The sequence below is a fragment of the Coloeus monedula genome (genome assembly GCF_965178545.1).
Source record: "Coloeus monedula genome assembly, chromosome: 9".
In the NCBI taxonomy this organism is placed as follows: Eukaryota; Metazoa; Chordata; class Aves; order Passeriformes; family Corvidae; genus Coloeus; species Coloeus monedula.
The window spans coordinates 14023983-14050900 of NC_138789.1; the positions used below are offsets into that span (position 1 = coordinate 14023983).

The 26918-nt window shown below is 40.6% G+C and overlaps 1 protein-coding gene across 1 annotated transcript in view; it reads left to right on the forward strand.

Moving 5' to 3' along the window:
• DPYD (dihydropyrimidine dehydrogenase) overlaps positions 1-26918 on the forward strand; it is a 348807-nt gene that overhangs the window by 316415 nt on the left and 5474 nt on the right. The window contains exon 21 of the mRNA XM_082286925.1: positions 19064-19207. Within this exon, the coding sequence (XP_082143051.1) occupies positions 19064-19207 (144 nt within the window). The remainder of the gene's footprint in view (positions 1-19063; positions 19208-26918) is intronic.

Here is a 26918-nt window from a genome sequence, read left to right on the forward strand (position 1 = left end):
CCAGATGGGCCATGCTGGCACAGAAGAGCAAACCGTGCTTGGCCCTTTTCCTCAGCACTGTGAGTACAAAGATCCTTTCTACCTTCTGTGCTGAAACCCCAGGGAAGACTACACTCCACGACTCCCTTCATTCACTCCTTGGCTTGCTGGATTTTCAGCAGCACACTTTCTATAATAGTGCTGTGTAAGGTGGCTGAGTTGGCTTAGGGGCATGTACACAGCTGTGGAACAAGCTCCCACAGGACCTTGGACTCAGGTAGTGCCTTTGCCTTTCACCCTGACAGCAAAAGGCGCTCTTCCAGCTTTACCTTCTCTGTGCAAAAGTGTATCTGTGTTGCTACTTGCTTTTCTTTTTACAGGAAGGAAATTATTAAAATCTTAACCAAAACCAAGCAGCCTGTCCCATACCCAAAGAATGAGAATGAGAGAGCAGGTGAGACATGCAAGATAGGTGGAGTTCATGAGAGACACTGCTGGGATATTTTAATAGTGAAGGTGGCATAAAAACTTTGCGAGGGAAGGCAACAATGGGAAACAAGTGTCCATTTTATCTCATTTCTTTTGTCTGGAACAGAAACAGAGACACTTAGAAGCAGGCTCAAGGAACCTAATTAAATACGGAAAGGAAATGAAAATGAGTTCACAGTTCTGTTCCTGAGACTCATTCTGTGAATATTCAGTTTGTATTATTTTCAGAAAAACATAAGACATTATAATTCTCAAGATGCTTCTCATACTTGAAGAGCGAAACTGGGTGCCTGGGCTGGTCTTTAAATACGATCCATACTCCCAGTAGCGCCATTGGGACCTGCTGTTTGGCATAGATCAGTTTCATTGTTACAAAAAAGGAGTCAGTGGATCCCTCAAATCTACTAATTTCTGTTGGGGAAATGTTTAAAGACTTTAAAGCAAAGTTTTCTTAAGGGATAAACAGTTGATAGCAAATTATGTTAAAGAAGCTGGAAGTAATCATCAACAGTAACTTTTTAAAGCTGCTATTTCACTTAGGAGCAAAATACTATGATTTTACTAACTGTCTGTACCATTGTCAGTATCAGTGTCTCTGGTATCAGTAAAGTGTCAAAGAGAAAACTCTATAGCATCCTGAGATTGCTTTGCTTCCTAATTAAGACTACAACAGCATTTTAATGAGTGTGAAAGGAACCCTGTGTGGCATAAAGTAGCCATAGAATGGAGAAACCATTTATTCCTTGTGCAGGAACTTACTTTAAGACTAGGCTGAAGATACAGCTCATTCTTTGTCTCATGCTGGAACATTGTTCATTTTCTTGGTTTTTTGAAGCTGTAATTGTATTTCTCCTATTTGGGGGTGGGGGGGGGGGGAAGAAAGAAAAAAGAGGTGTTCTTAAATGTTAAAAAATGCAGTGATACCTGCGACAAATAACTCCATGCCACGACATATCTTTTATGGTTAGCGTTAAGCTTTGTCTCTCTAGTTCCAGGAAGTCCCTTTTGACAGAGAATAGCATTTTTTGAAACTAGTTGGATGTTACACTATTCTACTTCATTCTGCCTCGGCACTGACATCAGAAGTGATTAGATTCCTATAGGCACCTAACTTCAGAAAGGAGAGATATGTCTGTACTTCCAAATTAAATGTACCCAGGAATATTCCTAGGTGCTCAGGCCAGCTGGCACCAAGCAGCCTGTGCTGATGATCAGAAGCTGTTAGTCTCCAAAGCAGGTTGGCTGCAGGCAGGCTGCCTGCTGGGAATGGCTCCTGGAGCATGCCGACTTCCAAAGCCTCTCCAGGAATTGCCTGGGACACTGATAGTCAGCACAGGCCAAAAGCAGGCAAAAAATGCTGTAATGCTTTGTTAGGATAGATGAAAACATCCTTGTGCCCAGGAACATTCCCAGACACTGATTTACCACTGTGGATATAGAGAGTATCTTGGAAAAGACTCTGAAGGGAAAAAAAAAGACAAGTAATTGCAGTATGTGATTGGGAATGAAAGATGGACAGATGGACATAGAAATGGGCTCTATTAGATGTTAGTGAAAATTACACTCAGGAAAAAAGAGCTCTGACAGCCTGAGGCTCCAAAATCAAGAAAAGCAGTGAGAATTTCTAGAAAATCTCCAGAAATATCTAAGATATAATAGGATGTAGTGTAATGATATAAATGTGTGACTAATACATATATTTTTGTATGGTGTGACTAGTATATATATATGTGTTGTCCAAGTATGGATGGTCTGAAAAAATGGTAAGTCCTTGTCTTTCCTGATGCTATAAAACAGCTAACCCATGAGTTGCATCCCAGAGGCTGAATTCAGTTTGTAGGTGGGACAAAGTTGCAATGGTTCAAATGAGAGCACACAGAGGTTATGTTTACAGTAAGGAGTAGTGCAGACAAACAGGCCAGATAGGAACAGGGTAGCAGAGTGAAATGGTTGATGCTGCAGACTGCTGTCCACACTGTGTGCATCCCAGGTTTTCTTACTGTGTTCTAGCTCTGGTCTGCTCTCATGGGCTAAATGCCCATTAGCAGCTGGAGCTCCTTTCAGCTGCACCCCTGGAGCACATACTGAGGTTTCATTTCATCCAAAATAAAATGCAGTTTGTGCTCTCTGCATCTGCACTGCCATAATAAGTGTGGTGCAGTGTGTGGGGACAAAGACAAGATTCACATCAGAGATGTGCTCTGGTCTAAACTAAACCATGAGTGCAGAGCTTGGCAGCAGCATGGCAGCAATGCAAGGCTCCAGGGCATGAGCTGAGGCCACCAGTGGAGCAGAGACAAGCACTTAACTGCCCAGGAAAGGTTTGCATAGGCAAGGAAAAATTTTGTGCAAACATAAATGCATTAGCACAAAGCAGAGAAGAGAAATCGACTGGTAATTGTCTCACATATGGGATTTTTTGCATTGGCAAGAAGATTGTTTTGCCAAAGCTTGCTTACAGTAGCAAAAAGGAAAAATTCACCACATCAGGAAAACAAACTGACTCAGAAAATATAACTTTACACATATCTGGCTTTGATGCACTACACAAGAGCAAAAATAAACTTTTGGTGCCGTTTGCAGATGCATGAACTTTAAACTAAGAGCAGCAGCACTAAAGCAGAGACGAGTTTGAATGCCAGCTGGATAGTTAAAACATCAGTAAATGCTAGACAACAGAGACTTTGTTGGCATTTTCTGGGAGTCTAAAACTGCTGACAAAAATGTACAGCATAATATCGCATAATAGAACAATCAAAATACCAGCAGGACAATGTTGATTACCAAAAAAAGCTGAATGAATTAAAATACCAGGAAGTATAGGTAACTCACAAATACTCTTCTTTTAACTAAATCAAGTGAATGAATGAAAGAAGCATGTGAGAAAACTTGGTCAAACAATTCATTAAAGTTACAGAGGAAAAGTCAGAAAACTTAGCTGAAATGGGTAGTAAGCCCTAAGAGCTCCCGTAGCAAAGTTCTTACATGGTGTTATAAAGGTCTGGGATGTCTTCTAGGCAAAGAGAAGCTGGAAATGGACAGAGCAATGCAGCCAGGAAGGCACTTGATTGATACAATGTTCTTAGCACTCAGAGAAAAAGCATTAAGGCAAGTAAGTGAAAGTAAGGAGAGTGTAAGTCTCATAGCTGATGTTTTCCAGAGCCACAGGTCAGATGGGCAGCCAGCCATCTGTAGAGAAGATGGGAAGCTCTACATATGCATAGTTTTTTAGCAATTTAACAAGGCATTACACAGACCTGCAGGTGGTAATATGCTTTCCATCTTTAAAAAGTCTTTTCAGTTTCTGATGCAATATTAATATATTTGCAAATATATTAGATGTAAGAATTACAGCCTGTAACTACCTCAGAATCTTTTGAGCATCTCTTAGTGTGGATACCAGTGGAAGAAGATGCAATTTGATATCAAAACTGTGGTTGAAGAATGCCAACGGTATCAGCAAGAAGAGCTAATGGAGCTGGCTGGGATCACTGCTATAGCTGTATAGGTGCAGAAACAGAACAGCATAAGCTGTAGCTGATCATGATTACATTCTCATCTATCTGCTTGAAATGACCAAGGCAATAAATCTAAAATGAAATAAAATGAGATGAAATTGCATTTGACTCCTGGAGCACTGGGATAATTGCTGACCTCCTAAAGGCTATTACCTAGCTCCTAAAAAGTAAAAACCATGCAGGATAGACCTACACCTGAAAATGTCAGTTTGAAGATTAGTGGGATTCATAAACCATCTCACAATACTTTTCCACACTTTTCAGATCTGTACAGTCTCCTGAGATGATTACTAAACAAAGCGTGCTATGAATACAACTGCTATAATTTGCTGAAGTCTTCTCCTCTGTAAAGAAGCTGTACAAAACACCCCACAGTGCAGCACTGCGGCATGTAAATGCTGAGGCCATTACATTGCACAAGGTAGGGCAGGGGCATGAAGCATACACGGGACGCAGCTCCTCCAAGGAGGCTGGTACGTCACCAGCAGTGTAGGAGCAGTTCAGCTCAGATACACTGGAGTAATGTGTGCAAGTGAAAACATCAACCCTTATGTTCTAAGGGCAGGAAACTGTATGAGTACAAAGTGGCCATCAATTATTAGAAGGGATTTTATAAAGAACTAGCACCCCCTCAGTAGCCACAGCCTGCAGTGATGTGCCTTGCTCAGCATCTGGAAGGGATTGAGATGTACACCCGAGTTCTTACCCAGGCTGCTGTACACAAAATCAGGACAACTGAACAGTTGCTGCAGATGGTGCAGTCAGGATGGGCCACCCTGGCAATCCCTGTAGCAAGCTGCTTTTGGACACAGTAGAGCGTGGACTCGTTCATTCACACAAATAACCTGGGAACAAAATTCTAGTTCAGTTCTCATGGCTGTTACCACTGCCATTGCCTTTCAGTGAATTGCAGTTTGCAGAGGTGTCATGGCTTTTTGGAGTGCTCTGCACACAGAAGGACTGGATATTTGGGAACAAACTTATGCTCATGCATGTTCTCTAGAGGCAAGAAATGGCCCAACCTTCCTGAGGAGAAGCAGGAAATCTCTCCTGTATGGTGACTGCTCCTGCCTGTGTAAGCTGCTCAGACTGAAGCTCTCCTAGGAGCTTTATCCATTGAAATACACAGCACCTCTATAAAATATGGAGAAAAAAAGTCAGGCAGACAGATGACATGGATTATCCATAATAATATAAATTATGTCATCTGTGACCTTTAGAGCAGCACTGCTGTTGTAGACAACATTAATGTAGAGAAGCTGCACTAAGTAGAAAATTTTGTTTCCCTCTCTGTCCTAATGGTCGAAATGGCCAGAGATTTTTTTTTTTTTTTTTTGAGCTGTAGGTTGAATCACTATAAATATCTGGCATAATTTTAACAAGTTGAATTATGTGAAGAAATAAAAATAATTTTGTTTTTACAATTTGAATGAGCATGAGATTTTTAAATATGGGAGAGTTTTGAGTAGCAAAGGTCTGTAGGGCTTGTGGGATCACTGATGTGCTAAGAGGTTATCCTGTGGTTATGTTATCTGGAACTATCTGAGTGCAGAATGGCTGGAGACAAGACAGTTTATTCAAGCAGCCCAAAAGATGTGTCCACTGTGCACTCTGTTTCACTTTTCATTGAACACATGCAGCTCCTGGGATGAAGTCGGGTGTGTCTGCCCAAGAAGGGTGGGTTGGCTGTGGTCAGCCCATGGGACACGGTCCTGGTTCCCCCAGTCACTGCTTGGAGCCTTAACCTCAGTCAGTGTAACTGTTACGGCGGGGATACTGCAACACGTGTATCAGACAACGAGGCCCTTGGAAAATAATATATATGGACCGATTCTTGATCGATGTTTCAGAGAGATGTTTATTTCTCCAGCCGCATGTCCGGGGCTCTGCCGAGGACCTGAGGCAATCACGGCACCCGAGGGTCCCTGCCCGTGCAGGGAACACAAACCAACCCATGGGAACGAGGCTGAGCAGGGGCAGGGAAACGCCGTGTGTCCCCTCAGGGCCCCTCTGCCAGGACCCCATGGCAGGGAGGGGGAGACCCCAACATGTAAGTCCCTGCATGTTGAGCCACACAGAAAGCTTTGCAAGCATCAGGACAGGAGTTTCTTTGCAAGTATCTTTTATATGGTTTCTTGTGCCATGTCAGCCCGTTTGACCTGCAGAACAGCCTACAATGAGTACACTGTGCAGTGTGTAGCGGGTTGAGTTCGAAACCGGGCGGAAACACCAATTAAATGTAGTGGTTTTGGTTCAAAATATTCATTACTTACTTATTTTCCTTCTGTGAGATAAGAATTAGGAGAAAAAGCAAAGCAGGCAGAAACCTTAAACAGTTGCAGTACAATGAAAGAGTTTTATTACTAATAGAATTAAAAGTAAAGAGACAATAACAAAACAAAATTAAAGCAAATCCCCCCCCCCCCCCCCCCCAGCACTTCTCTCCTTTTACCTAGCTCACACAAGGGATAACAGAACATGGGATGTTAGTCAGTGTTCCAGTTCTTGAAAAGTCTCTCTCTTATGCTTAAGGGAAAAAAGGGTTTTTCCTTCAGTTGCACGTGGTTCCCAAACTGCCACCAACAGCAGATCCACCCGGAAACAAACAATCTGCTGTGTGTAGAACATCTCTTCTATGAAAAATCTCACAGTTCCTTCACATTGCAAAACATGGGCCATCACATGGGGTTATTCATCTTTTTTAAGGATAAGTTCTTTTGGCCTGCACACAAAGGCTCTTCTTCGCCACAAGTCTCTAACAGCCTCTTACTACTATAAAGCCTGGCATCGGGCATTCTTCACAATCTTCACAGGCACATGAAGATACTCCATCCCCCCATGTTCTTCAAATGGATTAAAGAGACAAACAGTTTGTGGTATTACAGTTTCTTACCACGGCATGCAAGAAGGTTTCTTTTAAGCTGCGCGCCAGAATCGCGGCACCGCCCTCTTTTCTCCCGTCGCCATTTCCAGCTCCGTCCCACGGGACTCACTTCTCTTTCTCTCTGACTCTGACGCCACCATGTTGAAGGGTGTTCTTGTTCGGGCTTTACGGTGGGGAAAGCCTCGCTCCCTTTGTGCTGCTGGCTGCGTGGTGTCTTCTTCAGTTCAGCACGAAGTGTGCTGGCTGCAGACAGGAGGCTCTGCCGGCTCCCGCTGACTCCGCCAGCTCCGCATGGAGAGGAGAGGGACCCGCCGGTCCCCAGAAGCCGCGCTGGATGGGTTTAGCTGTGAGCAGTCCATGGCTGGGTTTAGCTGTGAGCACTCCATGGCTGGTTTTAGCTGTGAGCAGTCCATGGCTGGTTTGAGCTGCCTGTGGCTCTGAGGCAGTCCCCCCAGCCACCCAGGGTCCGTGCCGCAGCGTTGGGGGAAAGGGGCAGTGGCCCCGGCCCGGCAGGGCCGGAAGGCTCGAAGCCCCCCCACCTTCCAGCAGGCGAGCTCCGACCAAAAGGGGCAGTCCCGCCTTTCTGTGCAGTTTAAATATGTAAATTGTGAGAAGCGTAATTGGTCTTAAAGACTGTCCATCAACTCAGGGTCAACCCAATACACAGTGATAGGTAAAGGTTTATTTATCTCCTTTGTTTATCTGCAAGGAGCACATGAGCAGTGAAAAAGTGGATGGCCTGTTCAAGCAATATGTGATTGTGGTTATACTTAATAGCAGAGGGCAAGCTGAATGCATCTACTTGCAAGCCTAACTGTGCATACAAATCAGTGAAGTATTGCAGTAACAAGATGATCAGAACTCATTTTAAAGCTATTACAGTAATTTAAAACAAGATAGTTTTTAAAAGTATAGTGATGTATGCCTGTTATCTGTATTTCTAATGATTTGCATGTTCGATTTTTAAAAATCACATTCTTCCGCTGATTGACTTGAGTGAAAATCTAATCAAATTAGCATTTTGGAATATATGACCATTGTAATGCCATATTCAGAATATAATGATATTTTAGATATGTTAGCTGTTATAAAGACAGATAAATATGTAAGAGAAGCACTGTGGGGGACTTGGGCTCTAATGAGAACTCTTCTGGTTTTATACATTAGGTTTTTATATGGTGTCTCTTACATTAGTACCTACATATTGATGTCTCCTCACTACTCGATGGTGATATAAGAAGCAGTTATATCAGTTTAGTGAAACTCACTTTTGTAGTGTATTATTTATATTTTATTCATAATTTTGAGGTAATATTAATTTAAAAGTGTTTAGCAATTACTTATTTCTTTTCAGATCTAAAAGTTTTAATAGCTTGAAATGATAGAAGTTATTCATTATCACTTTCCTTTAGTGCACTATTCCAATTTTTCCATCTAGCCATATATTTTTTTTTAATGTCATATGTTGCTTTGTTGCAGTTTCAAAACTGTTCAAAGGCCTTAATCAAACCAGAATAGCCAAACTCTTCATAGAAGATTATTCAGCATTGCCTCATCCCTCCTCTCTCCAACTGAAGTGGGAGTTTTGACTATCAGGGGTGGAAGTACTTGCTATTAATGCTAGAACTATTTGTATTATGACTCTTAGCACGAGATTTAGTGAGTTTAGGATACAAAGGTGATGATGAAAAGCATTGTATTATTGAATTTGAAGACTAAAAGCAGTGGTAGGCTCCTTGGTCATAACTGCAAGAGTCGACTAGAGCTCTTTTGTCTGCATCAAATACTTTACATTTAAATTAGGATTGTGTGAAGTAGAGATGGAAGGATTACATGTGTGAGAGATGAATGAGGGAAAGTATTGTAGTCTGTGCAGGAGGAGGAGAAGTGCTGTAGTTCATCTGCCATAAGAGATGGATTACTATGAATCTGAAGTGGAAGAAGGCTTAAATAGGAATTATTAGCAGTGGTTTGCATTTAAGTAATCTATTAGTGCAATAATATATGTATAGTTATGCAGTGTGTAGTCTACCAGGGAAAAGTGGAGTTTATTTCTACATATATTGAAAATATATGCTGTTTACAGTATAGACATTTGGTAATAAGTCTGGAGCTTCCATGCAAAAAAATAGATCAAAACAAAAAGGCAGGATAAACAAAAATCAAAACAAAACAAAAATCTGCAAAGGATCCAGCAGATGGGGAAAGTGTAGGCTCTTTTGGAAGGTTTGATTGCTAGCAGAAAGTACTTGACAGGCAAATTTGCAGCTGAAACACATACAGCAATGGTGGCAATGCATCTTCTTTGCACACAGGGGAAACAGTGGTTCTTTTCACTGAATGTACTGAAAGCCTTGTAGGAGTGGCTTTCAAAATCTCTATTTCTTCCGGAGTCTGGAAGAGGAGGTTGCTGGTTGCCCTCTCTGTTTAGTCGTTCTCTGAGAGCATGAATTTGGTGGGCAATACTGATTGGACTGTGTATGTTTTATATGGCTGTGGTGCACGCATAGGCTGTCAATGATTAAGTACTGCAGGGTGTCTGGAGCTGTATTTCCAGCAGGGGGATGGCTGGATTGGAGTGTGGAAGAGCTGAGGCAGATGTAGACACTGTGCTTTTCACCTCCTCCTAGCCACAGGGGTAATTTGCTGGGCTGTGTGGCAATGTTGAATTGCTCAAGGAGCTCTTGAACAGATTCATATGGGTCATGTAGGCAGCTTAAATGCAACCTCCTTGGCCCTCACAGTTCTGGAAACAGGGCTGTGCTGCTCCTGGTACCTGACCCAGCTCATTTAGCACAAGTGGAATTAGCAAACTCAGCTTAATGCTCACCTTGCTGGGTCAGCAGTATCTGTGATTGACAGGTCAGCTGGTAACCACTATAGCAGCAAGGATATCCATAGCTTTCTCATAGTTGTAAGAGAAGATTTATTCTTCCCTTTTAATAGTCTTGCTGGCATCTCTGAGGCTTCTTTGAAAGGGCCTGGAAAACAGATGGTCCTAGGTACTGCTGGAGTCAATCCTGACAGTACATGTAGCCCCAGAAGAGAATGGTTAAATCCAAACAGGTGATTTTGGCATTGGTCTCAACAGCTCAGTGACCAGCCAGCTTGGAGAAGGTGGTTAAAAGTATCTAGCTGTGGCATTTTCCATGTAGCCATGTAATTAACAGTGTTGATATAATAAGTGCATAAACTAAATGTATAGATAAGTGTACAAATGGTATATAGATACACATGAAAATGTGAATACCAGACTGATTATTTTTACTTATGTATCAGTAAAAGTACAAAACCTTGTTTGAACATTTTTTCCAACACTAAGGCTCAACTGATACTGATTCCTGTTTCATAAACACATTTGAATACAGTTATATTTGCTTGCCTGACAGATATTTGTTAATAGCCATTCTGCTGACATCTTCTTTATGCTGCTGCTTAGCTGACAGAGAATTTCATCTGCATAAATGGGTGGAAAGTCCTTTCCTCACGTGTCCAACAAACTGGAGACAAAGTGCCTGCCAATGTTTTAATTTCTTTTCCATGTTCTGGTTAGAGAGTGAGAAGAATGCTTTCACTCCACAGTGTCATGAATATGGTAATCTATGGAAATCACAGAAAGCAGGTACTTAAGTTAAGCACATACTGTACTACAGGAATCCCTGATGAATTCAAGTCTATTCTGTTTAGAGAAGATGTTGTTGTCTATTAAGTGACAGACTGCCAGATGTTCGTGAAGTAGCACAGTAATGTGTATCAGTATCTTCTTTTCTGTACCCCAGAAGGTAACATTTTCTTTATCATCTATGTCATCCTGGCTTTTGATTGTAAATGTCTAAGCTTGCTTCAAATATTAACTCTTTTTTGTTTTATTGATGAATATTTCATGACTTCAGTACATTTGTAGAATGTAAGTTGTTGCTGTACTATAGTAAGCCTGTAATCCTAAAATCTTTTCCCTCACTTGGTGTATGTAAACGAAACATTTGAGTAAGAACATGAAGAATAATTCATTTCTGATTCGGAGCTAGATGAGAAAATTTTGGAGGTGTTAGAAAAATTATGAAGAAATAATTGTTATTTTAAATAACATTTTTATCTGCACATTCAAGCATAGTGCTGTATATCTCGTGGTGAGGTCACTGCAATGTGTTTTCCTAGAACACACATTATTGTTCTGTTTAGTCTCAGAGTTACTGAAGGGCTGGGGGTTAGCTCACCCACTTTAAATAATCATGGTTTAAAGAGCAGGCAGAATAGTTGAGTAACTAAATGCAATGGTATATACACACACAGTATGGGCAGCAGAGGTTACAGAACAAGTATATGTGCAGTAATTGCAGATTACTGAGACAGCGCTGCTTACCAAGCAAATAAAAGTTCCAAGAAAAAAAAAAAAGAAAATAACTGAAAGGCAGAGTTCATTTTTTTCTGAATAATTGTTGTGTTCTGTCCTTTGTTTTGATGGCATTCCTGCATCATTAAAGGCGTTGATGCCAGAAATGTCTCAGCTCTAAGAAACAGAGCCATGAGAATGTGTGAACCCTTTAACACAAGGGACAAAGTCCTTGTGGGTTCTTGCTAATATAACTGTAGAAGCTCCAGGGGCTGCAACAACTGATGTTGGCCCAAGAAACTCTCTATCAGGTGGAAATGGGTAGAGTGAATTATCCCATCCTCTGCATGACACAGCTCCTGCCCACATGCTGCGGGGAGGACGCCTGCAGGCTCCCTGCTGGAGGTGTTGCCATGAGCCCTAGTGCCAGCTGGATGGTTCCTTCCTGCCCTGGGCTCTGACCATGCAGTGTATGGGACTGACACAGAGAAAAGCAGCTATGTAAGAGGATTTACCTTTGAATGCCTGGAAGAATAAGAATGTCTAACAGAATAAGAATTCACAGCTTCATGTTCTCTATTGCCATACATAGTTTTCATTAGTTAAGCTTTTTACCTGTGGGGAAAGCTTGTGCAAAACATTCTCTCCATGTATCTATGAATATGAAAATGTGTGTTATTTGCCACCTTCAGAGGAAGAGAATTCAGCTGTTGGTGTTATTGCTGGGGTTTTGGGTTTTTTTATTTTCCCAAAAGGAACACAAGCTACCTTGACATTGTGACAAGATTTTGTTGTTGTTACTGGTGCTGCTCTTGTTACTGGGACCTTGTGTTTTCTTTCTCTCCGGAAATGTTGGAGTCATATTTCACTGTATTCTTTGAGAACAAGGAAGAAAGCAGATACCATTTCAGGAAACTTTATAGTAATCTTTTTATTGTTGTTGTTGTTGTAAAGTTGCAAGAGGATGGAGGCAGACTACTGCTTGGAAATTGCAGCACAATGTAAAGTATGTACACGCAAGTATTACATATGCATGCAGTATGTAATAAGGATTCAATTATATGCAGCCATTTTGAGCACATCAGACTTTAGAAAGAATAAATAAGGATTCACAAGCAAGTGGGAGAAAAAAAGATTAAAATTGTAACTGCTTTCTCTGGAAAACTTTACACATCACATACAGAAGTTTTCCATTAACAAATTGAGGTTAAACATTACTAAAACCTTTGTACTAAGGACGTATAATATTACCTATACAAACCTGATTTAAATTCTTGTAGCTCTTGGGCAGGGCAACTGTCTGCCTCACTTAAATGTTAATGTTTCCTGTATCTGACTGCCTTTCCATATCATGCTCTGACTTTTCAGAGATCCTGCTTCACCTATTTTACTCTCCTCAAAGCTGTTAATTTGTGTCTGTAATCTTCACACTTTTAACTGTGTCTAAGGTAGTCACTTGGCTGTGTAGCCTCCCAAGGTGTTTCACTCTTAGATTTTACCTGCCTTTCTGTTTGTCTCCCCAGTTCTCTGAAGCCAATGAGAAACTTTCCCAGATGTACTCCCACCAAGGCAGCAAAGGGGTAAAGCCCAGCTTTTCTGCTCATTTACAGAAGAAAGTGGCATTTGAGGAGGATAGCAAAACCAACCACAGATCAACTGCTCTTCATAGGAAGGGAGTAGTCAGCATGGATTTATGGAGGGGAAAATGACTGGCTTGGTGGATTAGAGGGCAGTAGGTGTTACCTTTAGCAAGGCTTTCAACACTGCCTCCCATAGACAAACTGGTGAAACCTGCTGTAGCTGATGCTGCTCTGAGCAGGGAGTTGGACTGGATGGCCTTAAGACATTCTTTCCAATCTCAACCACTCCGTGATTCTGCCAAGGTAGTTGACCACCTTTTTCTTTCCAACCATTTGAAGAATTTGTATTTTCTCCTCCTTTATTCTGTCCTCTGAGGGAAAGGTGTTGCTAAAGTGATTTCAGAGAAAGATCTATTCAGAAAAACAAGCCATAGAGAAGAGTCACCTCTTGTTTGATTTCTAAAACACGCTAGTGCTTGCCACTACATGGCAAAGTTTTGCTGTGACAATTATCCATCTATTTACATAGCTGTTAAATATGTGGACATTTGTTTGGTGCATCTCCACTGCAACCAGTAGAGAATATTTCAGCAGTGCAATCTGTACTCTCTTTAAGCAGTTCAGTTCATCAGATATTTTTCAGTCTTTATTCTTGTTCTCACCTATTTTTGCTATGTGCAAGTAGAGACTTCCACACTTCAAAAACATAAAGTACATGAAATAAGACAATTTGGCTTCAGTTTCATTTCCAGATTCATGAAGGACATTGTGTCACTTAAAATTGTTTACATGCTGAAAGTACAAAAGAGGTATTTAGAGAATGAACACATACACACCTTCATACCTTAGTCTGGAGACAACACTCAAGTATAAAAGGAGTGAGATAATTACATTCAATGTGGGAAATTCACACGTGAGAGAAACAGTATTTTTTTATATATTACCTCATGGCTAATTTATACTGCTACCCAAAATGTCCATTAGCCAGTGATCCCTAGAATTGTTTATGTAAGTTCTTCCTCTACCTTGTGACCACTTTTCCCTGAAAATCTTTTAATTAAAATTGCTGTGTTCCAGTGTTCTTTTTGGTGCCATCTCATTAGCATATACTTGAAATGCACTGGAGTACCATAGGAGGCTGTTGCTTATTTTTGATTTATGTTGATACTTAACCATGCATGGTGAGCTGACCCTGGCTGGATGTCATGTGCCCACCAAAGCTCTATTGCTCCCCTCCTCAGCTGGACAGGGGACAGAAAATATAACAAAAGGCTCATGGGCCAAGGCAATCAGGTTGGTTAATCATGATTTTCCTTTGGTGAATCCATGCTGACTACTCCTTATGGCTTTCTTGTCTTCCCTGTGCTTAGAGATGGCCTCCAGGATCAGCCATTCCATCGCCTGTCCAGGGTTTGCAGTGAGGCTGACAAGCTGGTAGTTCCCTGTGTGCTTCCTGTTCTTTACGAAGACTGGTGTGACATTTGCTTTCTCCCAGTTCTCAGGCATCTCTCCTGACTGCCATGACCTTTCAACAATGATCAAGATGGCAGTGATCTCTGGCAGTTCCTCAGTACTTGTGGGTGCATGGACTTGTGGATGTCAAATTTGACTAAATGGTCTCTAACCCAAACCTCCTTTACTAAGGAAAAGTCTTTCTTTCTCCAGACTTTCTCCCTGGTTTCCTGGGTCAAGGATTCCTGAGGGCTGGATTTGGAGGTGAAGACTGAGAAGGTGTTCAGTATCCCAGCCTCCTCTGCAGCCCCTTGCAAGGTTTCTTTTTCCATTCAGTAGCGGGCCCACATTTTCCCTCATATTCCTTTTCTTACTGATGTATTCATGTTATCCCAGAGGCACTACCACCACTGGCCAGTGGCAGGTCCTTCTTGGAGCCAGCTGCCCTTGGCTCAGTCAGACACAGGAGAAGCTTCTCCCAGAACCCCTACAGCCACCCCACAACCAAAACCTTGCTATGCAAACCCAAAAGACTGTGCCAGCTGAAATCTGTGTCTTCTAACAGTAGATGGCATCCAGCCCCTTAGTAGCAGACAGGTCCCAAATAAGCAACCCATGACTACATCATGGAGACATACATGGATTTTCCCAGAGTAAGGATCAGATCAGTTTCCAAGTTAGAAATAAAGCCTGGATTGTCTGATGCCTATTGCACTGCCCTGTTCACCAGCCTGTTCCACTGCTTAGGCTGCTTGCTGGTGTGCCCATAAAAATTGCAGCAATCTGAAGTGGAGGATTCTCTCTACTTTTAGCCATTAGGAAACAAGCACCTTTTTTAGTTCATAATATGCTCAATTACCTTTAGATTGATCCATGAATAAATTATAATCAAAATAGACTTACTCACCTTAAAGCTCTCTGGCTTAAGGTTTCATTGTTGATTCATTAAGTTGTCAGTTCTCTATTGGCAGGGTAATGCTTTTTTATATCTGAATAGAGACAGGCTTAGTGGAAGATACTGTTATCTTTAAATGAGCAGGATTTAGGTTTTTTGGTAAGAACAAATTCATCAATGATGAATCCCTGGAGAAAGTACTGAAACAAAAATCACAATGTTGCTGAAGATTTATACAGTTCATCACTTAAAAGGCAGCTTGTGGAGGTGGGGGAAGGATTTGGATTTTTGTTTTCTTTGTGTAAAATATTCCAGCAAAATATTTCAAGCTTCCAGTTTTGTGATAATGCAATTATAAACAACGAAATAATTCCACTTAATATATTTATTTAGACTCCATTCTTGATGTTATCCCTCCAGTAGAAACACACTGAATTATGTCTATATAGAGACAGATGGATACAAATAATGCAGCTATAGACATCACTGATACAGATATATAAGTAGACAAGAATTATCTAATTACTCTGCTTGTTGCAATCTTCTAAGCACTTGCCATGCTCCACATAGTCATATTAATTGTTTTTTCTAGGCAGATGTTGATATGACAAAGATATCAGTTTATGGAGAGTTTAGTGACACTGGAATATCTGGAAATTAAAAAAATAAAAGTACTGTATAAATATTTCAAAAGCAAACAGAGTTAAACACATCAAGCTCTGAGCTTATGCTTTCATTGGGAATTTTGTTGTTATATCCCCCATGTGCTTAGGAAGTTATCCCCTACAAAGGGGTATTTTAATTTTAAAATCTCTTAAATACCCATCTCTTCTGCAGCTATTTCAACATTTTTCCACTTTTGCTAGATCCAGTAACACACTTCATTAAAATATTTTTTGCCATTTCATGTGGCCTTTGACTGCAAAATGTTTGAAACCACAGCTCCGAACAATAAGCAGTCTCCTCAGCATTCCCTATGTCTGTGCATTACTCATAAGGGGAACCATCAATAAGTCCTTCCTAAGCTCCTGAGGCTACATTTTCATGTATTATTTATTGCTATAGAAAAGATTGCTGGTTTTCAGTGTTGTTTAATGAAATTTGGCTTGGCTGCTTGTGAACTACTAGACCCCAAACACAAAATAACCAGGCCATTTGTATGGCACACAGTCGCCTTCTGCGAAGTCAATGCAAGCTGATTGTGTATGTGCCCAAGCCTGAACCAAGACCTACATGTTTCCTTAATTATCTTAAATTCCATTTAGCCAGGTTCTTGATGGAAAAACAGCAGTGCACAGCAAATACGCAGGTTGGATGGCCATTTTCTAGATTAATCATAATTCATTTTTAAAATATGTGGATTATATGGTTTAATTTAACTGCACTCATGTCATTACAAAACATCTGAATTATGGAAATGAAGGCATTGCACACTTCTCAAAATGCCTGCTGTACATTCCAGCTAGCAGCTATGTTAGATACAAAAATCTGAATGCTTCCATCTCACAACCATGAAAATTAATTAACCTTTGTCATTCCCTTTTTGCCTATACACAAAAATGGATTCTTTTCCCACACTTTTCCTTAGATCACCTATTTAATTTCAATATTCTTAGTGTTTCTGTCTGTAGAAATTAGGATATTTGGTGTATATCAAGAGAACAGAAAAGTAAAGGATTTATTCTGCAAAGATTTGGCTGGTGTTCCCAAAGATGATCTTCAATCAGTCAAGTCGTGAACAACTGTCTCCTCTCTCTACTACTTCAGTTAAAACCTCAGCAAAATTAGCTTTGCTACCTACTCTCAAAGTCAGCAATTCAATTCCTGGCCAGACAGGAAAGAATCCAAAAATGCTTTGTCATCAGGTCTCCTGCCCTCTCAAGCCAAAGTTGTTGGCATCAGCACATAAATTATGGAGAGGAAATAGTTCCTCAGTGACACAGCCACTACTTATTCTTAGCCAAAAATATATTTCTAATTGATTCAGCCTAGTAGACATACAAGAACACTTTTCATCAAAATTTTTATTTTTTAAAATTCTGCTAAAAGTTTTAGGTTTTCTAAGTCGTATAGAGAATTGAGTTTATGTGTGTGCTTTAGAACCTATTGATTATATTGAAATTAGACAAATTCTTCCTTCTATTCATTTTGCTGTTTAAAATAATTATGCTTTTATTGTCTTATTTGTCTGTGTGTAAGGCCACCACCTTACTGCTGTTTGCTGGAATTCTCAAAGCCTGGTTTTAAGATGTCCTAGAACATTTCATGTACAGCAACTGCACAGAAAGGAAAGTTTGATGTCTGTAAGGAAGCCCTTGAACATGACATGCAGGAGCCAAGTTCCCATTGAACAGACAAAATAAGAGCCCTCTGCCAGTGGGTAAACTCTGGCTGCCTCTGCATTTGGGACACATGGGATCTGCAACACCCCCAGTCCTGCCTTGCTTTTGCCCAGACTGTGGCTGTGACCCAGAGCAAGGTTCAGTCCCAGCCTGCGGGAGGCACCTCCTCTGGAGAGCTCCAGGACACGGCAAGGCTAAGGCTGACTTGCTGTTAAAAATGTGTTGAGACCACAAACCAAGTCTCAGAAGCAGGGGAGCGTTTCAAGGACCTCACCCTCTGGCGGTATGCTCAGAGTGCCCAAAACCCAGCAGCCAAGAAAGCTTTTGTTTGTCATAGCAAGAAGCCTGAGGTCCCAATGTTGGGTATTGTGACTGACGGAGATCATTGAGGAATTTTTCACCTAAGGATTAGCAGAAGAGCAGGGTAACCTCTTCTGGATTTGCTTCATTTTAAAAAATAATAATTTGTAAATTTTTAAATAATTTGGGGTTTAAAATTCACATTGAAATTCCCTCTTAAAAAATTGATAAGCACAGCAGTACTGTATCTTGTTCGATATGCTCTTTGAGGTTGTATTATTAGCGTGAATTAATGCCAGCAGCTGCTCCGGCTATGTATCCCTTGTTACTACCTGCTGGTTTCTGCAGTACTGCTGTAGCTTCTGAACAGGCTTTAGTCAGGTGGATAAAATACTTCTGCAGAATAAGGAACTAGTTTCAGGGGAGGAAGGGCATCGTCTGTTGCATCAAGCAAAAATCCATTTTTCTACCATTTTTCGCTCACCTAAATCTGTGATTGTGGCACACTACAGTTGTCCATACCTCTGCTAGGTAAGCAAAAGGAATTTTTTTGTCAGGAAGATGAGTGTTTTAGGAAATCTGATCCAGCCCTTTCATGTTCTTGGGTGAGATACGAGTTCTGCAATTCGGTGAAATCTTCCTCTAGAGTTTGCTTAATTGGGTTCAAGGACTAAATGTTGCAGAAATGATTGCAAGTGGGACATAGAGGTAAATTAGGAGATTATAATGTGTTTCAGTTCATTTGGTGTTTGTTAGCTTTACTTTGACAGGTCAAAACAGCCTTCTGTTATCACACTGCCACATACATGTTTGTAAGCTTTAAGAGTATGTATTGATATATTCAGGTATTGATACAAATAATCTTAAATACTGGTGGAACCCTTCTAAGTAAACTGATAATTTTATGATACCTTTCCACATAATATAAAATAAAACAGAAATAAAGCTACACATTTGAATTATTTAACATGATACATTTTTATATATAAGCGAGTATGCAATGGGGAAATAATAGACTGTTGTATGCTGACCTGCAATTCAGCTACTTTTCTCCTGTGAAATATTAGTATTTTAATATTCAGTATATATTTCCAAGTCAGATCCCAGTGTTCATATTTGGTTTTTATTCACTTCTCATTCTAGTGCAGTCTTACTGATTTCAATTTCAGCTTCCTGAATAAGAAGCAAGTTGCAGTCAGCATGGACTTAAGGTCTCACCCTTGGGATCAGACTCATCTTTTTACTACACCCACTTACTAAGCATAATCCTGTTTACTGGTTTTTGTTTCAGAAACTGCCCAGTTTTGGACCTTATCTGGAGCAACGCAAAAAGATCATAGCTGAGAACAAGATTAAACTGAAGGCACAGAACATGGCTGCTGTGCTTCCCGAGAAAAAGCACTTTGTTCCAAAGAAGCCCATTCCAGCAATCAAGGTAACAAAAATACATGCATGAGAAATGATAGGCAGTTGACATGCACAGTCATTTCTAGCAGTTTGAGTTGGTTATTACTGCTTTTAAGCTCGTTAGAGGGCATCAAAGGCAACTCTTTATGCAGACTTTCTAGCTTTTAACCAAAATCGATGGGAAATGATCTGTGATGTACATGTATAGGTATTTCCCTAATGTCATTTTTCAGAATGAAGATGTTCAGGCAGTGGAACAGTAGCTGCAGATCAAGCAGGGGTAATGCCTTGAAGAACAAAGCAGGACTGTTTAGAATTTCTTTCAGTTTGAATGCTACAGTATGAGCTGTTTTGCATGAGACCTTTTGATTACTTGCAATGTGCTAAATGCCTCCATCCCTCATGTAGGATCGATGGCAAAGGCTGGTGTTTGGAACATATAAAAGCTGTGTCATAGGTTTAGAGATTGAACTTTTAAAGCTGAAGAATGTTTGTCTAAGTAGCTGATCCACTGTCTACAATGAGTAAATGTCAAGGTAAAAATAAAACCTGTGACCCCTATCTACTGCATAATCCATACATTGAAGCTTTTCTCTTCCCTTAGGTAGTCAATAAATATCAATAAAATGAAACGGCATGAGCTAATTATTCTAGGTGTTCACTTTAGAGCTTACTTAAACTTCAATCTGAATAAGAAAAATAATTTTTTTATATCAGGATTCTCATGTAGACCATTTATAAAGCAATATGAAAATTATATTTGTTGACCTTGTTGACTGTCTTCTTCATATAGGGGAGAATATCAGATAGCTGCATGATCAGACATGTAAGAATTCCTGAAGAAATAAGGCCAAGCATAAAATACAATGTGAGCTCTGGTTCAAAAACCACATAATTCCCAAGAGAATTTTGCAGTTTACCAACACATCCAGTATTCCAAGCTAACTGGTAGGATGGCAAAACCAGACAAGGAGAAATTTTGAATTGTCTTCCTGTTTGAGTTAATTAGTTTGGCACCCTCTCAGGTTTTTGGACTGCTTAGTTTGGTTTATGTCATGCTTTTGAAAATCCCTTGCCTCCTTTTGTGCTGGGGCTCCTTTCTGTATATGTACAAAAAGTTCCAAAGAACAGCAATCTACTCTTTTTTCCTCACTATGATGAGCATTTTCAAAGCCTGCTTGACCTCAGAGGTTTCATGGTTCTGTTCTCCTTGCAGGGAGAGTACTGATGTAGGGAAAAAGAGAAAGAAGAAGCAACAGCCAATAACTGCATTTTCAATGAGATGGCTTGCTTCTGAAAACAGCAGAAAACCAAAAAACTGATACCATCCAAAAGCAAATATACTGAATGAAGGGAAAAGTTTAGCAAGAGGGAAAAATGGACATGAAGACTAGAAAAAAAAAAATTTAAAAATTGAGGTCAGTAATTTATCATGCCTAACTCCAATCATAAAAGCAAAAAAAGATCCAAGTAGTAGGAGATAGATTAAAAAGAAGAAAAGAGACCGTACTGCAGGGAAGAGGAAAATGAATTCCCCCAAACACAAACTTCTGTTTGCATAGATATTGAATACTTCTGACTGGTGTCTGAGGAGCTTCTCAGCCAGGGAAATCAGGTTAGCATCTTCTCCACACCTTCAGTTAAATGTGACTGAAGCAATTACAAGAAGACAGGCATTGCCAAAGCTGGCTGATGGCAGTCTTTCAGTCTGACCATCTCTTCAGAAGGGAATGTTTTAACCATAGTGACAAAACCAGCAGTGAGAGGTGGTGTGTTGGGTTTGCCTGGCACGGTTTGATAGAGGTGGGGCTACAGGGGTGGCTTCTGTGAGAAGCTGCTGAAAGCTCCCCAGGGTCTGACAGAGCCACTGGCAGCCAGCTGCAGGACAGAACCACCACTGGCAAGGCCAAGCCCATCGGCAGCGATGGCAGCGCCGCTGGGATAATGTATTTTAAAAGGGGGGAAAAACAGCAACTTCAGTCACAGAGAGGAGGGAGAATATGGCCTGTCAGGAATCTGCATGATAGAGGACCATGAAAGAAAGCCCTGGAGGGAAGAGAGGCCCAAGCAAGCTGGTAGTTAATATTCAAGAATCACCTCTTCCAAGCTCAGGAATGATGCATCCCAACAAAGAGGAAGTCGGGGAAAAATTCCCGGAGGCCTGCAGGGATGAACAGTAGCTCCTGGACAAATTCAGACACAGCAAGGAAGCCCTCAGAGAGCCACCAAGATGATCAAACAGCAGGAGCACCTCTCCTATATAGACAGACTGAGAGACTTACAATTGTTCAGCCTGGAAAAGAGAAGGCTCTGGGGGCACTCTAGAGCCAATTCCAGTACCTAAAGGAGAGATAGGTGCCCTTGAAAGAGCTATGACCCCTGCATTGGCTGGCTGTGTTTTTGGAGGGTTGCTATAAATTTCCTGATGCCTCTCCAAAATTTCCTCATCAGTCTAATCGGCTGTTGGGTTGGTGATACCTAAATTCCAACATTTATATAAATTCCACATGCTGTCAAATTACCATTTATTTGTCAATTTAAAACCCCTCTGTGATTATTCAAAATCTAATTTATTTTTTGATTTCTTTTCCCGTGGCTTTTCTCTTTATTTTCTCTATTTTTCAATATTAATTGAAACTGCATAGTTTGATATTCAGCAGAGTTGTTTATTCTTTTCTCACTTGTCTGTAATACCAGAAATTGTGCTGTATGTGGATATGTGCCCTGGATCTTTTCAGTTGCAGCTTTGTACACCTCCCACAGATGTATTTGCCTACCTCAGGTTACCTCCTTATTACTTTAATTTCTTTCCTTATATGTTTCTCTGTTTTTTTCCTAATAATTTAGTTCTTTGTCCTTCAGGGCCTATACCACAATATTCAGTCACCATTTATCTGCTTATTTTATTCCTTCCTTTTTTGATTCCAGAAGTCTTGCTGTAGAGATTGTTTGGTAGTTCAAACATTCTGGCATAGCTCTCTTAGCTAGGGCATGACATGCTGTTCCACCTGCTGGAAAATTACCCACAGAGATCCTCAAGCTTAAATTCCTTGTGTTTATTTTTCACCCTTGTTTGTACAGATACATTTACATGGTCTTTTGCACATACATAATGTGCAAGTCTTTTTTTGCTGATGTGTAAGCACCCGTCTAAAAGCCAGCACTGCAGGAGGCATTTAGCCACATTTAGTCCAGTGCTGTGCTAAATCTCTAAAAGCCTCTTGAGAGGTGAGGAATATTGAAGTAGGGACAACGCTATTTTGCCGTAACTATTTTGCTGTTGTACCATTTGGATCCTTCCTGGCATGTCTCTGTGTGGTTTAACATGAGTGGTTTTACCTTGTGCTTGCCTGCCTAGAAAAGGCCATATTCTAGTCTTCATCATAAGTGTGGAGATGTTCCATATTTCAGGTGGAGCTATGCATCTCTCCTCTCCTCTCCTCTCCTCTCCTCTCCTCTCCTCTCCTCTCCTCTCCTCTCCTCTCCTCTCCTCTCCTCTCCTCTCCTCTCCTCTCCTCTCCTCTCCTCTCCTCTCCTCTCCTCTCCTCTCCTCTCCTCTCCTCTCCTCTCCTCTCCTCTCCTCTCCTCTCCTCTCCTCTCCTCTCCTCTCCTCTCCTCTCCTCTCCTCTCCTCTCCTCTCCTCTCCTCTCCTCTCCTCTCCTTGCCCCTCCCCTCCCCTTCCCTTCCCTTCCCCATCACAGTACCTCAGGAGGTATTCACATTATATATACAAGTTAAGTTAATTTTAGTCTTCAGTTATGGGGAGAAATCATAGAAATCCAAAATTCCTCTTTCCCCGGAAGCTGTAGAGGACAGACTACAAACTAGACAAACTCAAAGTCCTTTGCTGCTCCTCATAGGACATTCCAGCCCTTTCCCCAGCTTTGTTGCCCTGCTCTGGATGCATTTGAGTACCTTCACATCCTTCTGAAGTGGTGGAGCCCAGAGCTGCAGGCAGCATGCCAGGTGAGGCCGCAGCAGTGCCTCACACAGTGGGATGGTTGCCTCTTTTGGCCACTTGTGCCATGTTTGCTGCGCCCCAGGACATGGTTTTGCCCTCTGGGCTGTCTGGGCACAACACTGACCCACACTCAGCTGTGCCCACCAGCACCCCCAGATCACTTCCTGCAGGGCACCCTGCAGCCCCTCCTCTCCTGGTTATATTTCTGCCTGGTGTTACTCTAGCCTAAGTACAGAATCTGGCATTTGGGCTTGTTAAATTTCATCCCATTAATCATTGCCCAGTGCTCCAGGGCACTGTGCTTCTGTTGGTAAGACTGCAATGACTGTGTATTCCACATCATGGCTGGTTAATTAGAACAGCAGCACTACAGTAGTTATGGGGCTGTTTTCTATCTTAACACCTTGCTAGTTTGTTTGCCTCTGATCAGGACAGTTCCATGAGCTGTCAGTGTGGTCTCCTACCCTGTTTTCTCTTGCAGCTTTCTTTAATCTAGAATGCATCTGTTGGCAAGATCAGCAAAAGTTACTTACTTTGATCAGCTGCTTGTCAAACTGCATTTTTTCACTGTGATAGTACCTGTTCATCAAATTTTATAAAATACCTATAAGTTCCTTGGATTTTCTTTAATTTGGTTTAAATGAAAACTTGTATCAACCAAAGACTTCTGGTTCAAATCTTTTCCTGAAACACATATTAAACAGCATCATAACTAAACCAGAAAATTGAGACACTTTGTTCTGCTAATATTTTTCTGAACATTGATCATTTTATTCCAACCCTTTATTTTTTGCTCTGTTTAGCCACTTCATGGCTAGTGAATTTCAGAGCTCTGTTGTGTCACAGGCCACAGTGAGAGGCCTTGTCAAACAATAAAATTACTGGGGTTTGGGGGGTTTTTGGGGGTTTGGTTTGGTTTGGTTTTTTTTTTTTGTTTGTTTGTTTTTTGGATTTATTACTTCATGGTCTTCATAAAGAATTGTGATTGATACACGAAGCATAATTTCCATTACAGAAAACATTAGTAACTGGACTCAGTGATGTGGGTCCCTTCCAACTCAGGATATTGTATGATTCTATGGTTTGAATTATTTTATGAGTTCCACTTTAGCTAGTACTGCTACTGTTACACTGAAAATAAGGCTTAGAGGTCCCCAAATAAAGTGTACCTTTAGTAGCCTTTCTTGAGTATTGGCAAAACATCTGTAATCTTTCAAGAAAAGTTAATGTATTTTTGTTAGCTACTTTACTGTAAATTTACCTTGGTCATGTACCCTCAGCTTCTGGTGACTTTAATCCATAGTTTTCTTTCTAACATTTCTTCTTTTCATCTCTCGCTCTCTGACCGTACCCCACCTTTATTGCCAAAAAAAGATCAGGTGGAAGGCAGGTACCTCCCTCATGTGTGTTCCCTTTGAACTTGCTTTATGACATGCAGTACCTGCACTGTGTATGGCTTTCTAATGAGAGGCCTGTGATGTTCATCATCTCTAGAACACCGTGTGGTCTTTTACAAAAGCATCTGCATGAAGAGGGACACAGCAGGTCTACAAGGACCAGAGCTGAACCATTAATTGTATTTGCAAATATAGGTTTACTAATATGATGACTAATGAAAATCTAATCACCATAAAATGTTTGATACATTAACATTAAAATGCAGCTATTACAGAATTGCAAAAATAATATCCTGCTGAACAGATCTTCTCCTTGTGTATACTCAAACCCAGATCTGCTTAGCTTAGTGACAAAAAGAATTTTTTTTCTGTATTCATTAGTAACATAAAACTAATGGATTCTGCTCTGATTCTCTCCATAGCAACTGAATTCCCTGACAGTTCCAGTTGCAGGACTACATTCCTTTCTCAGTTTTTTCAGTACGGTTTTGTTGAGAAGAGTAGGACAGCACAACAGTAATCAAAAAGAGTACTCTGGGTCCCTGCTGTTGCAAAGGTGCAGCTTAGGACCAAATTTAACTTCCAGTTTTGGTTTGGTTTTGTTTTTTTTTTTAATTGCTGCTGGTAATGCATAAGCCAGAAAGAACACAGCTTGACTTTCAGAACCTGGCTTCTGTTTGCAGGTCTGGCAGTTGGCAAAAAAAAAAAAACACAAAAAAACCCCAATTAATCTGTATACAGTGCAAATTTGATCCAGAGGCCATTGAGATATACCAAGTGTGGAATCCCATAGTGCCATTTTAGACAGTTGCTTTTTGGAGTGAAACTGCTTTAAACAGGGAAACTGATTATTTCTTGCTGCACTGTTTATTTTGTTCCAAGCATTTATGATTTGATGAAAACAAGAAGCTGTAAAAGAGTGCACCTGCAGAACATCTTTTAAGTACCATTGCTTTTTTAGCCAATAATATCTTGAAACTTTGCAAATGAATAAAGATACAGTTTTTGCTTGAGAGAAATAAGTGATTAAAAGACACAACACCAATGAGTGTAAATGAGCAGTAAATCATTGATACAGTCTTTTGAAATCACTTTCAGGCCTCTAAAGTGCCATCATGCTCCCTGTTTGGGATTCTGAGTCCCCAAAAGTGTATTTTTGTGATTTTGTGAAAAGTGAGACTTGGTTAAAAATGCAGAAATCACCATGCCTTATGCATTGTTTTCATTATTCCCTTTGTAAGTTTGTAGCTGGAAAAATCAATTTTGATCACGTTGTTTCAAGCAACCATTTCCTGAGCCATCTAAATGCTACCCTAAACCTCAGACTGTCCCCCCTCTCCTCCAGCTGTTTCCCTAGAAGGGTGTTAACCACCTCACTCCTTTCCCATTTAAAAAACCTTCTATAATTTCCAGCCATGAATTTATTCATGGCTTGCTTATAATTGTGTTCTTGTGCCAACATTGTCATTTAACTTAAATAGTTTTTTTTCCTCCCTGATGTGTGTGTGTGTATATATATACATATATATAGACATTATATTCCTGCTCTGCCATCATCTTCCTAGGCTAAACATCTTGTAAGATCCTTTTTGTCTTCTCTCACAAGCAAGGCACTCCATTCCATGGTTATGTGAGTAGCCCATCTCTGCAACCCACTTGAGCTCTGGGTTTTGTGAACATCCAAACAGTATTTAAAGAATACAAATGTGAATCCAGAACCTCCCTGAGAAAATTACCTATGCTTTTGAAACATGTGCTTTTTTTAGACTGAAAAGCTCTTCACTATCAGGAATCTCCCCTTGTTGATACTTTTGCAACACAGGCAGGCAGTGGAAAGCTACTTAATTGTATGTTGTGCAGGTTTTACATCATTTCTTTAAATTCTTGAGCACACAGCTCATCAATTGCAGGTAACATGCATTTTTGGCAGTGGAACGTTTGGGGGCTGTATACACACAAGACAGGTTTAAGGATACCTAGCATTGCTGGGGGCAGTAGATCACACACAGACGTATTTTGAAACCTGCAGCAGGTTCAAAAGACAAGGCTTGTCAAGAGAGAAGCCTACATGAGAGCTGAAACAAGCTGGAGCGGAATTCTACCACTGCAGTATTTCAACTGACACAGAAGACTGCAGACACCTGAAAACTGCTGTAAATCCAGTAAATACATGAATGTTTCTGAGTAAGAACTGGAAGTGAAAAGATGGGGGTGTAAGCAGTTCCTAGGAGATCACATTTTATTTAGTTACTGTGGTTCATCAGTGGAGTCACAGTAAAGGGCTCCGTGTTCAAGTCTCATTCTAGTAAAAAGTATAAGCTGAAACACTTTCATAGTAGTTAATTGACCTTTTACAGTAGTTTAAGCAAACAGATTTTACT